The sequence below is a fragment of the Rhododendron vialii genome, chromosome 6a, assembly GCF_030253575.1.
Source record: "Rhododendron vialii isolate Sample 1 chromosome 6a, ASM3025357v1".
Taxonomy (NCBI): Eukaryota; Viridiplantae; Streptophyta; class Magnoliopsida; order Ericales; family Ericaceae; genus Rhododendron; species Rhododendron vialii.
This window is the reverse complement of record NC_080562.1, coordinates 38,687,186-38,700,677: the sequence shown is the minus strand read 5'-3', so window position 1 is coordinate 38,700,677 and position 13,492 is coordinate 38,687,186. Positions and strand designations below refer to the sequence as shown.

The window sequence follows — 13,492 nt, the reverse complement described above, 5'->3', positions numbered from 1 at the left end:
TGTGCATTTTTGCTGTGTGTGTAGCATTGCTGGGTATGCAATGCTGCAACAAGCAGTGCCGGGACGTGCTCACTGACACGAACAATGACTGTGGGACGTGTGGGAACATGTGCTCGTTTGGGCACTTGCCCGTCGGGGGACAAGTGTGAGAACGGGTTTTGCGGGTACGTTTGAAAAATGAATCGGAAGTTGTTCGAGGAATTTTAAAAAAATGCTAATACTTTAGTGATCATATTTGTGTATCGCATTTTTTTAAGTACTTATGGATTTGCATGATTCCTTTTATTGTATTTCATCTCAAAGGTCCATTGTGGCTGTGGCCTGTGGGGACACACTGATATCATTTTCCTTTTCTGTATTGTATCTATGATTTTATATTATTATTCATATTTTTACACTGATTTCATTTTAATTCCTTTTTCTGTATTGTATCTATGATTTTATATTATTATTCATGTTTTTATTTTTCTAGTTGTCTTATTCAAACAAATTAAGGAGGAAAACTTCATGCATGTCAGTTTGAATAATTTTACAATGTTCGGATCTCAGTGGGCTGAGAGTAATTATTCAAACGCTTCTAGAGTACCATGTGACTTTTCCTAAGTGGTACTCTTGACCATGTACGTTGCGACAAATTTTGTGATAGGAATATTAACTATCATTGACTTCCGTTGAGTGATTGAGCGAAAACAAATGATTCACATTGTTTTATCAAATTCAAAGTGGATTTGACCCCAGAATCGCTCGGATGTAATCAATTTTTCATAAGGGTGTGGTGACAGTCGTTTAATTGTACGTAGAGGTTACCACATGGTACTCAAGGGAGTTGAATAATTCGTCGTGGGCTGATTACTTGTTCATACTTTTTAGTTTTTACCCTTCCCAGGTAACTTATAGACAATTAAAAAAAGAAAAGAAAAAGAAAAAGAAGAAAAGAAAAAGAAAAAGAAATGCACATCTTTTACCAAATTCATCTTTAGAAAGTTAATTCTGCCGAAGTAATAACGAGTGGATTATCAATATCCTATCGAACGTGGCACATAGTCATATCTCAAGTTTTTAGGAAATATGTTCATCGCCTTTGACATATACCAATTAAGATACATTCAAATGACGTACAAAAAATGCGATCCACTGTGATCATGATCGATCTCATGTCTAATTTGACCAATCAATCGCACCCCATATTACCCTGATCAGTACTTGGGGAAATCAGAACTTACAATAATTAATTAACTTTTGGTTGGCCGGGCTCATGAACATCAGCTGGAAACGCTTCATAGACAAACAAGCTAGTCACACATGTAGCTGGTGAACCAATTCATATTGGCAAATTTGGTCCAGTACTAACTAGTGAGTTCCCCTCAAGCATCGTGAATTCTACTTCGAGAAACTCTAGATATATTGTTGCGAAAAACAAGAATAAAGAATTATGATCCCTGTGTACGGTCAGGCGTCGATTTTTATGTGGTCAGATCTCTCACTTCTTTTTGGCTTAGTCAAAATTTGTACCGACACTGATAATTGATCGTGTCATACTGTATCAAAATTAAATTTTGTAAAAGCTGTTAAGAATTAACTGTTATTCAGAAGAATAATAGCTAAGACTAAGTATCGATCCGCTGAGTTATTCTAAATTCGATTAGCTTCTAGATTAATTCGGAAAGAGAAAGTTTGATTGATTTGGATTGTTTTGAGTAAACTAACTGAACTAAAGCAATTAATTAAGCTTAATTACTACGTTTTGCTGCTGGAACGAAATCAAATTCCTAACAGAAGCGATGTTATCTGGGAGCAGAAAAGCCATTGTTCCTCTTCTTTGAAGAATACTAGCAAATATTAAGTACTATGAGGGAAAGTCAAAATATCTCATGATAAATATTATACAAAAAAATCTTTAAAAGGCAAGACAGTTTATTTCTAGTTTGCGTATGTTTTAGTTTTGGGAAGTCATGGTTTGGGGATTACAATTTCCCCTTGTACCCGATGGATACGGCTGCCACTGACCTGGCCATATGGTATTCGGGTTTTCACCACTTTTCCTCCAATAGGAGCGGGTATGGTAGAGCTTAGACAACCACCATTTGGGGCCGGTATGGTTTACGGAATCTCCCACCCTAACTACCCTATCCCACCTAAGACCTGACCATTATGACTTATATATGGTTAAAGTTATAAGTATTTTAATATCGCATATAGTATGTGTACCTATCAATTTTTGTTTTTTTTTGAACAGCGAGTTCAAAACCTTTTTAATCACCCGTTGCCATCCCTAAGTCGCGTTGTCCCGGTCGCTTTTGTTTGGGGAGTTTTTGCCTTTTCGGAACTATTTAAGCCAAGCTAAGAGTCCTTTCCTCGGCCAAAACGACTACAATTAGTTTGAGTCCAAGGGCATAGAATGTTCATGCGTTTAGAAAATTTCCAACTGTGACGTAAATTTTCATCAGTGTAAATAAGAGCATCAACTGAAACCCACCCAGACGAGACTCAAGACTTCCAACTGCTGTCCTTCGGTAGACGTTAAAGAGCAAGTAATTCGTTAAAGAGCAAGTAATTCGTCGGCATTTTAGACATTGTTGTAACGAACGCTATGAACGCAAAGCTAAGAACGAGAAATTGAAAAACTAAAACTAAACAAGAAATCACAAAGACACAAGATATACGTGGTTCCCCAAATTGGGTACGTCCACGGGCGAGGAGAGAGAGGATTTACTAACCAACGTGAAGAAGAGATACAAAGAGCCGGCTATTATCCGTTACTCTAGAAAGGCCACAATATGAAAGCCCAAGAGATGATTCTTTAAGAGTTCCCCAAAAGCCCTATTTATAATAGGCTACATAAATAGGAACAACATAGATAACCAATGTGGGACTAAAGAATACAAGGCATATACAAGGCATTCCCAACAATTCTCCACCTTGACTTGAATTCCACCGAACCAAATCACCAAATATAGCTATCCCCTTCTAACCTCTCACTCGCCAAATGCCCCCGAGGGGCGATCAACTGCAAATACCAAGCAAGCCCAAGCAATGCTTGAACTTGGCAACCGGAACCGGTTTAGTCAACATATCTGCTGGGTTATCTGCCGTACCCACTTTCTTCACCTCAACTTGCTTCTGTGAGATGATATCCCGAACGAAGTGATACCTGACATCGATATGCTTGGTCCTCTCATGATACATCAGATTTTTAGTCAAATGTATAGCACTCTGCGAATCACAAAATACTGAACTCACACCCTGTGTAAGACCAAGCTCACAAAGCAAACCTCTCATCCACAATGCCTCCTTCACAGCTTCAGCAATGGCCATATACTCCGCTTCTGTTGTAGACAGCGCAACTGTAGCCTGTAAAGTAGCTTTCCAACTAATGGCACTTCCGGACAGAGTAAAAACATAACCTGTCAGAGACCTCCTCTTATCGTGGTCACCAGCAAAATCCGAGTCAACATAACCAACAGCATGATCACCAGAATTGGCAATCCCAAACAATAGACCAACACCTGCAGTTCCGCACAAATACCGTAGTATCCATTTCACAGCCTCCCAATGTGCCTTTCCTGGACGCCCCATATAACGACTAACGACACTAACTGCATGTGAAATATCAGGACGAGTACATACCATGGCGTACATAAGGCTCCCAACTGCACACGAATATGGAACCTGAGACATATACTTCTCCTCATCCTCCGACTGTGGTGACAACTCAGCTGAAAGTCGAAAGTGTGCTGCCAAAGGGGTACTGACTGGCTTCGAGTTCTGCATGGCAAAGCGCTCAAGCACTTTAAGAACATAAGACTTCTGATTCAAAAATAGTTTGCCAGCTACTCGATCTCTGCAAATCTTGCTTGCGACCTTAAAGTGTGTTGCAATAAGAATGCCCCAAGCGTAGGGCTAGGTCGGTTGAAAGCATAATAATACCCGGAAGTCCGGGGTCGAATCCACAGGGAGCGCATCCATAACTCGGTTCGGAGATTAGCTTGCGTAGAGATTTTAGCGTTAGGACCGCCAACCAAAGTTCGGCGTTGAGACGGCCAACTGAGCGATTTAGAAAGTGGCTACTTAACCTAACTACGGCTTTTTAACTGAAGATTAAACTAAAGGCTAGGTTTAGGGATAATTAGCACCCATAACGTAAGGATTAACTCGATTCTTCTCTTCTTAACAACGGTGTTAAACATGACTAGGGCTCTTTTGATTCATTTTAACAAACACAAAGAGGGACATAGCTCCAAGTATCAAATGTGGCAAGAAGCTTAACCCTTGCCTACATTTGATCAAAGAGATTAACACCTCAAAGTTTCGATACATAAAATTGACCCTAGCACATGCTTAAGCTAGAAAAACGAAAATTACATGAGAAGAACAAGCAACACCCTTGGTTACGGGATGCTAACCATCCCACAACCTAACCTTACTACACTACTCACACATATCGAAAGAAGACATGAAATGAGCAAGGGTAAAGATAAGGAGAAAACTAAACATTGATTAAATTCGAAATAAAGACAAGATCCTCGAAGAGGAGAAGATTCCTTACAACTTTAATGAAGGTGAAATGCTTCGGAAGTAAATGGATCGTACCTAAAAACCTTGCTCAAAGCATAAATGAAGAGAGAGGTGGGAGCTCCATTAATGGAGGTAGAGAGAGAAAGTGCAAAAATGAAAGATGACCTACTCCCCTCAGGTCTGGGGGTATTTAAAGCCCCTTAAAAATGAGCTACAAAGGTCCTAAATGCCCCTAGAAAGCTACAAAAGTCGGGCACAAAAAGCAGATTTTTTCCAGGTTGTACCGGTATCACGAAATCTCGATACCGGTACAAGTCTTGTTTCTCAGCATTTTGAACCAAATCTGTCTGAGTTGTACAGGTATCGAGATTTCGTGATACCGGTACATTGCTGGCAGAAACTTCCAAATCGTTTTCTTCTTTCCAACGACCACTTTGATGCCCCGAATAGCCTTCGACCCTTCTTTACATGCTCCTTGGGACTCGGTGGCGGGATGCCACATGGTCTTGGCTCTTTGGATGCTTTCGGGTTCGTTTCCTTGGCGTTCAAAACGTCTTATTTCCACATTTTTACCTGTAACTCACAAAAACACAACCTCCGTGCAATATCATCTAAATAAAGCAAGTTACGCACGTGAGAGTGACAAAATAAGGATCGATAAGCCCATTTATTTACACTATTGAGGACTTATCACACCCCCCAACTTGGACTTTGCTAGTCCCTAGCAAACTTAAACAAAAAGTATATGGCCATACTATGCAATTTTCCCCCGAAACAAAATACGAAATTATGCTCAACTTAGGATACGGCAAGAGTCCACAATCAACACCCCTTCGAACTCAATCACATGCAACCCACGTGCGTGCATACAATGAACTAAGGTGAACAAATTATGCCAACGGCCAAGCAACATACATCCACCTTGAATTTCAATTCCAGGACTCAAAAGAACGTACTCGGATAGGAACTTGCACAAAGGAATAAACTAGAACATCCCATGATAAGCGCAAGCAAAAATCGCAATAGCAGGAAACAAAAAGCTATGCATGCTAATCAAAAGAGCGCCGAGCAATAAGAGTTAAGTAATTATTCACAAACAAACTAAGCTAACGGAAATTTCATACTAGATTAGCATTCAATATCGATCATGCATCAAACGGAGTTAGAAGAGCGTACATTAGGATCAACTAAGGACTTTAGTAGCTTATAATGACCTTGGTGCCAAGAAAAGGGAAACAAAAAGGGTAGCGGCCATAAAATTTCTGCTTGGTTTCAACTACCCTTGGCTACTACCATCCCCTAAACTACCCAACCACGGCCACATGTCGGCCAAACACCAAACAAAGTTGTGAAAAATAAAGAAAAACTACTAATTATGTCCTACTAGAACTATAACCACCGACTCCACCACACTTAGTCGTCCTCCTCATCCGGCTCCTCACAGTATTTAGCCTCGAGCTCTCTCTCCTCATCAAAATCTTTCTCATCCAAAATATAAGCCTGGAGGTCTAACCAATCCTCTCATCATAGTAGTCAATCCTCTTTTTGAATCCGATTTTGCTCTTTCATAGCATTTGTTTTATTTTTCTTTGATGAATAGGGCATTTGAGTTGAGATTTGTAGTGAGAGGTTTGAGGGGCCAATTTCGAGAGCTTTGGAGAGGGAAATGAAAATTTGGAGCTTTAACTTTTTGAAGTGGGAGAGGAGAGATAGAGAATCACATATCAATTCTTCACCCTTTTTGCATCCCAACCCCTTTTATCACATTCACACCACACCAAACCACCTTAGATCGTTGGAACACAATTCTACACAACCCTCCAAACATCCGGTTCCCTAAGCTTGAGCAATAAATGGAGACTCGGACTTCGGTTCAAAATTAAGGACAAGGAGACTCTTTTGTGGTTTTATCATGCAAAAATTGCCTTGTATCATTTCCTACGTACGCCAATAAACTCCAAAATGATGCATAAAAGATATCTAAACTACTCAAGTATGAACAAACGGAAATTATTCACGCAAGTGCAGAAAAAGAGACAAACAAGCATGGGATGGTTCAAAACGAACTTCAACTCTAGGCGATGCATGCTACTTGACACAACTTGGAGCTCAATTTGTTCAACAAAGTTCACATATATGCATGCACGTGGATTCAACACATGATCAAATTCGACGGGGTGCATGACTCTTGCCATTATTAGGAAAAATTGAGCATAATCTAAGTATCTAGCACTTGAATTCACTAATTACAAGGAAAAATTGCACAAATTTTTTTAAAATTTTTCCATGCAAAACCAAGAAAATAAACTAAAAGCATAAATCATCCCCCCCAACTTGAAATATGCAGTGTCCTCAATGCAAAAGACGATAAATAAGAGAGGGACAACAAAAATATACCGACGGGGTGGAATGTCAACCACCCAATACCTCGACCAAGTTGGAGGATTTTTGCCATCGCCACCGTTCGTCAACGGAAATGCTTCGAAGGGCACCACCCTGCAAAAGAGTTAAGAACCAACTTCCAAAGAGGAGACAAATGACATGAGTACCGCCGGCTCGAGTTAGCCCGGCCCCAAAAAACTATTATTAACAAGTATTTAAACCACTGAATCGTCACGTGATTAAACGGGTACTACTTTTCTCCCCATGTTTCACTTAAGGTGTCACGAAGCAAGCTATCAACATCTTAAGCGAAGCACAGGTGGCTATACCGGACCACAAAAAATTTGCCCTTACTAACCGGAGCTGGGTACACGAACCTTATTTGAATAGCGGCGTGCGAAGCTATAACCCAAGTCAATGATGGGTACCCCCGAAGAGGCCGGGCCTTCCAAACAATTAAGTCCAGAAGTACGCAAAAACTCCCCGTGAAAACATTTTTTTTTTTTGAACCTTTCAAACCAACGGATCATCCGAATAAACCGGATCAATTAACTCCTCCATTGTATCCTCCACCGTAAAATTTTCCAAAAACGGTTTTAAACGTTGACCATTCACTTTAAAAATATAACCATTTGCGGGATTCACAACTTCAATAGCACCGTGCGGAAAAACTTGGTGCACAACATAGGGCCCTTCCCAACGAGATCGCAATTTTCCGGGAAAAACATGGAGTTTGGAATTGTACAATAACACTTTTTGCCCAACTTCAAAATTCTTTCTTTGGATATTCTTATCATGAAATTCTTTGACTTTTGACTTATAAATGTTGGTATTATCGTACGCATCCCGCCGGATTTCCTCGAGTTCATTGAGTTGGAGTTTACGATGAGCGCCGGCATCGGGAAACCGAAAGTTTAAAGATTTTATGGCCCAATATGCCTTATGTTCCAACTCAACGGGGAGGTGACACGCCTTACCGTAGACAAGCCGATAGGGTGAAGCGCCCAACACGGTCTTGTACGCGGTCCGGTATGCCCACAAGGCATCGGTCAAACGAAGTGACCAATCCTTCCGGTTCGGATTAACTGTTTTTTCCAAAATGTGTTTTACCTCACGATTAGCGAGCTCGGCTTGGCCATTGGTTTGTGGATGGTAGGCGGTGGATACCTTGTGGGTAATGCCATACTTCTTCATGAGGGCCGCAAAAGGCCGATTGCAGAAGTGTGAGCCTTGATCGCTTATAATGGCCCGGGGCGTTCCGAACCTTGACAAAATATGCTCCTTGAGAAAATCAAGCACCACTGCGTGATCGTTGGTGCGTGTAGCCACGGCTTCAACCCATTTGGACACGTAGTCCACCGCCAAGAGAATATAAAGGAACCCGTAAGAATTTGGAAATGGGCCCATAAAATCAATTCCCCAACAATCAAACACTTCCGCGACTAGGATATTGGTGAGGGGCATCATGTTCCTCCGAGTCACCGCACCTAGTTTTTGGCATTGCTCACAAGCCCGACAAAATGCATAAGCATCCTTATGAAGATTTGGCCAATAGAATCCACATTGGAGAATTTTGGCGGTGGTCTTTTTATGAGAGAAATGGCCACCACACGCCTCGGTGTGGCAAAATGAGAGAATCCCCCGTTGATCTTCGTCGGACACACATCGCCGGATAATTTGATCCGAACAATATTTGAAAAGATAAGGATCATCAAAGAAAAATCTTTTCACCTCACTAAGAAAAAGCCTCCGGTCTTGCGGGGTCCAATGATCGGGAATGCGCCCGGTGACAAGATAGTTAACTATATCGGCATACCAAGGGCAACTCACAACGGCAAAAAGTTGTTCGTCCGGAAATGTATCAACAATTGGGAGCTTGGAGGAAGAGTCCTCGAATTCAAAGCGAGATAAGTGATCCGCCACCACATTTTCCACTCCCTTCTTATCCTTAATCGTGATATTGAACTCTTGAAGCAATAAGATCCACCGAATGAGCCGTGCTTTTGCGTCTTGCTTCGTGAAAAGGTATTTTAAAGCGGCATGATCGGTGTAGACAATAATAGGGGACCCCACCAAATATGATCGGAATTTGTCTAAGGCAAAGACGACGGCAAGCAACTCTTTTTCCGTGGTGGAGTAATTCATTTGAGCTTCGTTTAGAGTTTTGCTTGCATAATAGATGACGTATGGATTTTTGTCTTTCCTTTGCCCGAGAACCGCCCCAACCGCATAATCACTAGCATCACACATGAGTTCAAAGGGCAAATTCCAATCCGGCGTTTGCACAATGGGGGGAGAAGTGAGGCTTGATTTCAACTTCTTGAACGCTTCTTCACAGGCCGGAGTCCACTCAAATGGAGTATCCTTTGAAAGGAGGTGGCACAACGGCCGAGATATTGCACTAAAATCTTTGATAAAACGCCGGTAGAAACCGGCATGCCCGAGGAAAGAGCGGATGTCCTTGACACATTTAGGGGTCGGGAGGGTGGCAATGAGATCAATTTTGGCCTTGTCGACTTCGATCCCCTTTGATGATACAATGTGGCCCAAAACGATACCATGAGTTACCATGAAATGGCATTTCTCCCAATTGAGCACCAAGTTTTTCTCCTCACACCTCGCCAAAACCTTCTCCAAATTTTCCAAGCAAGAGTCAAATGAATCGCCGAACACCGAGAAATCATCCATAAATACCTCGACGATCTTCTCAATCATATCGCTAAATATGCCCATCATACATCGTGAAAAGGTTCCGGGCGCGTTACACAAGCCGAATGGCATGCGTCGATAAGCGAACGTCCCAAAAGGACAAGTGAACGTCGTCTTTTCTTGATCGGGCAAGGCGACCTCAATTTGATTATATCCCGAGTATCCATCCAAAAAGCAATAATAAGCATGCCCCGCAACCCGCTCCAAGATTTGATCAATGAAAGGAAGAGGGAAGTGGTCCTTCCGGGTGCTAGCATTAAGCTTCCGGTAATCGATACACACACGCCATCCGGTGGTGACTCGTGTAGGGACCAATTCATTGTTGGCGTTGGGAACCACCGTGACACCGGATTTCTTGGGGACCACTTGGATAGGACTAACCCACTTGCTGTTGGCGATCGGGTAGATAATTCCCACATCCAAGAGTTTCAAAACCTCCGCCTTCACCACATCTTTCATTATGGGATTCAACCGGCGTTGGGGTTGGCGAGAAGGTTTGACATCATCTTCGAGGGCAATGTGGTGGGAACAAATTGAAGCATCTATCCCTTTGATATCCGCGATAGACCAACCAATGGCTTTGGTATGCCGCTTTAGAATTTCAAGGAGTTGGGATTCTTGCGAGCCGACGAGAGAGGAGGAGATCACCACCGGGTAAGTTTCATTTTCACCTAAAAAGGCATATTTCAATGTTTCCGGGAGGACCTTCAACTCGAGTTTTGGTGGTTGAATACTCGAGGGAAGGGTCTTGCTCTCGAGATGAGGCAACTCTTCGAATTTAGGAGACCATATGTCCGTCCCACAAACATCTTCGACGTCAAGCAATGAACATAAATACTCCACCTCCGGTGAATCAAGGAAATTTTCTTCTTCGGCGGTGAGACACACCTCCAACGGATCCTTGTACAAGAAAGTGTCCACATGCTCTTGGACCAAAGAATCAATAAGATTGACGTCATGGATGCACTCATCGTCCCCCATTTGGCTCCCGATATTGAAAACGTTCACCTCCATCTTCATGTTGCCAAAAGTAAGGTTGAGCAAACCACTTCGGCAATGGATAACGGCATCGGCCGTGGCTAGGAATGGACGCCCGAGAATGACCGGAGTTGACGTTGACGCTTGTGAGGCGGGTACGGGGCAAGTATCCAACACAACGAAATCCACGGGATAGATAAAATTGTCCACTTGTACTAGTACATCCTCCACCATCCCTCTCGGGACTCGAATGCTCCTATCGGCCAATTGAAGTGTCACCGGCGTAGGTCTCATCTCCCCCAATCCAAGTTGTTCATAAACAGAATACGGAAGCAAGTTCACACTAGCCCCCAAATCGAGGAGGGCTTTTTCAATCTTCTTGTCCCCAATAGTAATTGAGATGGTTGGACAACCCGGATCTTTATACTTGGGAACCACGTTGGTTTGAATAATAGAACTCACTTGTTCCGTCAAGAAAACCTTCTTTTGAACATTCAATTTACGCTTTTGAGTGCATAAGTCTTTGAGAAACTTGGCATACGTGGGAATTTGCTTGATGGCATCCACCAACGGGATATTGATTCTCACTTGTTTGAAAAGCTCATAGATCTCGGAGTTGGTATTGGCATGGGCCGGAGCTTTCAAACGTTGGGGAAAAGGAGCCGGAATGTTGGCAACGGGGGCCTTAGGCTCTTCCACTTGAGAGTTTTCCGGATGCTCACCAACGGGAGAGGGCTCCGAGGTTGGTGAGTCAATAAGAAGGTCCGGAGCTTGCGATACAATGGGTGTAACCCTTGGCTTGATAGGCTTTGGAGGAATAGCCTTATCAATCTCCTTGCCACTCCGCAATGTTGTAATAGACTTGGCTTGCTCGGGACTAAGCACCGAAGAGCTCGCCACATAATTAGTTCCTTGCGGATTTACTTGGGGTTGAGTCGGAAGTTTCCCCTTTTCTTGTTGGAGCATCCCCATCGTATTGGTCAACTTTGCCATTTGATTCTTGATTTCCCCGAGCGTTTGAGTGGTTTGCTCGTTGAGGGACGTTTGACTTTGCATAAAAGATGACATAATATCCTCCAAGGACCGCTTTTGAGGTTGGAATTGATTTTGCCCATGAGGAGGTCCCGGAGGCGCAAACCCCGGAGGTTGTTGATGTTGTGAGAATCTCGGCGCTCCTTGAGATTGCGGAGGCCGAAAAGCTTGGTGTTGTTGAGGTGGTGGAACTTGTGGAGGTCCGGGAGGTTGAGAATCGCTCCACCGGAAATTAGGATGCATTTTCCACCCCGGATTGAAAGTTTGAGAATAAGGGTCAAACCGTTGATTAACGGCATTGACCTCCGCTTGCCCGGTTCCTTGAAGAATATCCTTAACGGCCGGGAGCATTTGGCAATCTCCCGTAGCATGACCTGCAATTTCACACAACACACAAATTTCTTCCGCCTTGGCCACAGAGGCCATCCCAGCAACTTTGTTGAGTTGTAAAGTTTCAATTTGGCGGGAAAGCTGGGCGACCTTGTGGGCTAGCTCATTTTGCTCATTCAATTGAAATTTTCCGGAATTGCTCGGAACTGAATTAACCATGTTCTTTTCGGAAGGGTCCGAGCAATCCCAGTTTTGAGTTTTTTCAGATAACTCCTCAAAATAGTCCCACGCCGCATCAGGGGTTTTGGCCATAACTCCACCCACACACATGCTATCCATAAGAAGTCGAGTGCTTGGAAAGCATCCCTTTAGCAAATACTCGACTCTTTGAAAAACCGGTAAGCCATGGTGTGGAATAGAGTTTAGCAAATCTTTGTACCTCTCCCAATATTGATAAAATGATTCCCCCTCTTTTTGTTTAAAAGTTTGAATTTGATTCATGAGTTCCTTTGTGAGATGTGGGGGGAAAAATTTCATGTAAAAAGCCTTTGATAAATCCGCCCAATTCGCCATGGATTGGGGCCTCATGTTATTCAACCAAATCTTGGCTTTGTCTTTCACAGAAAATGGGAAAAGTTTTAGCTTTGCGGACTCAAGTTGAGCGGGCGTGGACACTATTGTTGATACCAACTCCTCGAATGCCCGCATATGAGTGTACGGACATTCTTTGTCTTTCCCATAAAAAGAAGGCATCATGTTAATGTGATGCATTTTAACGGTGAAGTTATTCGCCTCGGTTGCGGCCGGAAGGACTATAGTGGGCCGCGGAGTAGTACGGGCCGGATTCAAATAGTCGCTCATAGTCCTTTCGGGCACAACCGGCGGCATTTCGCCTTCACCGTTTCCGGCCATTCTTTCTCGAGGAGGGGTTCTTATAGAAAAAGGAGTTCTTTGGGGTGGTGGTGTCCTAGCTCGAACCCGACGAGGAGTTTTGGGTCGAGGAGGAGAAAAAGATCTATGAAGCCTTTTAGAATTTGGGCTTCGAAAGGCACCACGATGACCACCACGCATACAATTTAAAAACCCTTCTCGAGAATTAATGGGCAACAAGCACAAAGTAAACAGACAAGAGGGGCTATGCCGCCGCCTCCTAACAACAGCTTCGAGGGGCTATGCCGCCGCCTCGATAAGAGAAGACAATAAAAGAAAATGTGATTTGTACTTACTCTAGCTTCGTTAAACCTCACGTTTGAGAAACTCAAGTTAGAGGTATCCGCTAGATTAAGTATAAATCACGCAAAGTTAAAATTAACGAGATACTTACAATGGGTTGGCGAACCTCCAAAGATAAGCTATAAAAGAAAGCGCTCCCCGGCAACGGCGCCAAAAATGCTTGCGACCTTAAAGTGTGTTGCAATAAGAATGCCCCAAGCGTAGGGCTAGGTCGGTTGAAAGCATAATAATACCCGGAAGTCCGGGGTCGAATCCACAGGGAGCGCATCCATAACTCGGTTCGGAGATTAGCTTGCGTAGAGATTTTAGCGTT

The 13,492-nt window shown here is 43.1% G+C and overlaps 1 protein-coding gene and 1 non-coding gene across 2 annotated transcripts; one reads left to right on the top strand and one right to left on the bottom strand.

Annotated features, from left to right (window-relative positions):
- Positions 1-5,928: 5,928 nt before the first annotated feature.
- LOC131328718 (uncharacterized) lies at positions 5,929-13,017 on the bottom strand. Its single transcript, XM_058361624.1, has 5 exons — positions 9,889-13,017; positions 7,417-9,423; positions 7,256-7,342; positions 6,943-7,011; positions 5,929-6,015 (listed from the first exon to the last, which is right to left on the bottom strand). Exons 1-5 carry the CDS (start codon positions 13,015-13,017, stop codon positions 5,929-5,931), a joined length of 5,379 nt encoding a protein of 1,792 aa, XP_058217607.1.
- Positions 12,347-12,453, top strand: LOC131331690 (small nucleolar RNA R71). The gene has a single exon (XR_009201490.1). It is a non-coding gene; the product is annotated as a small nucleolar RNA R71 (small nucleolar RNA).
- Positions 13,018-13,492: the final 475 nt, after the last annotated feature.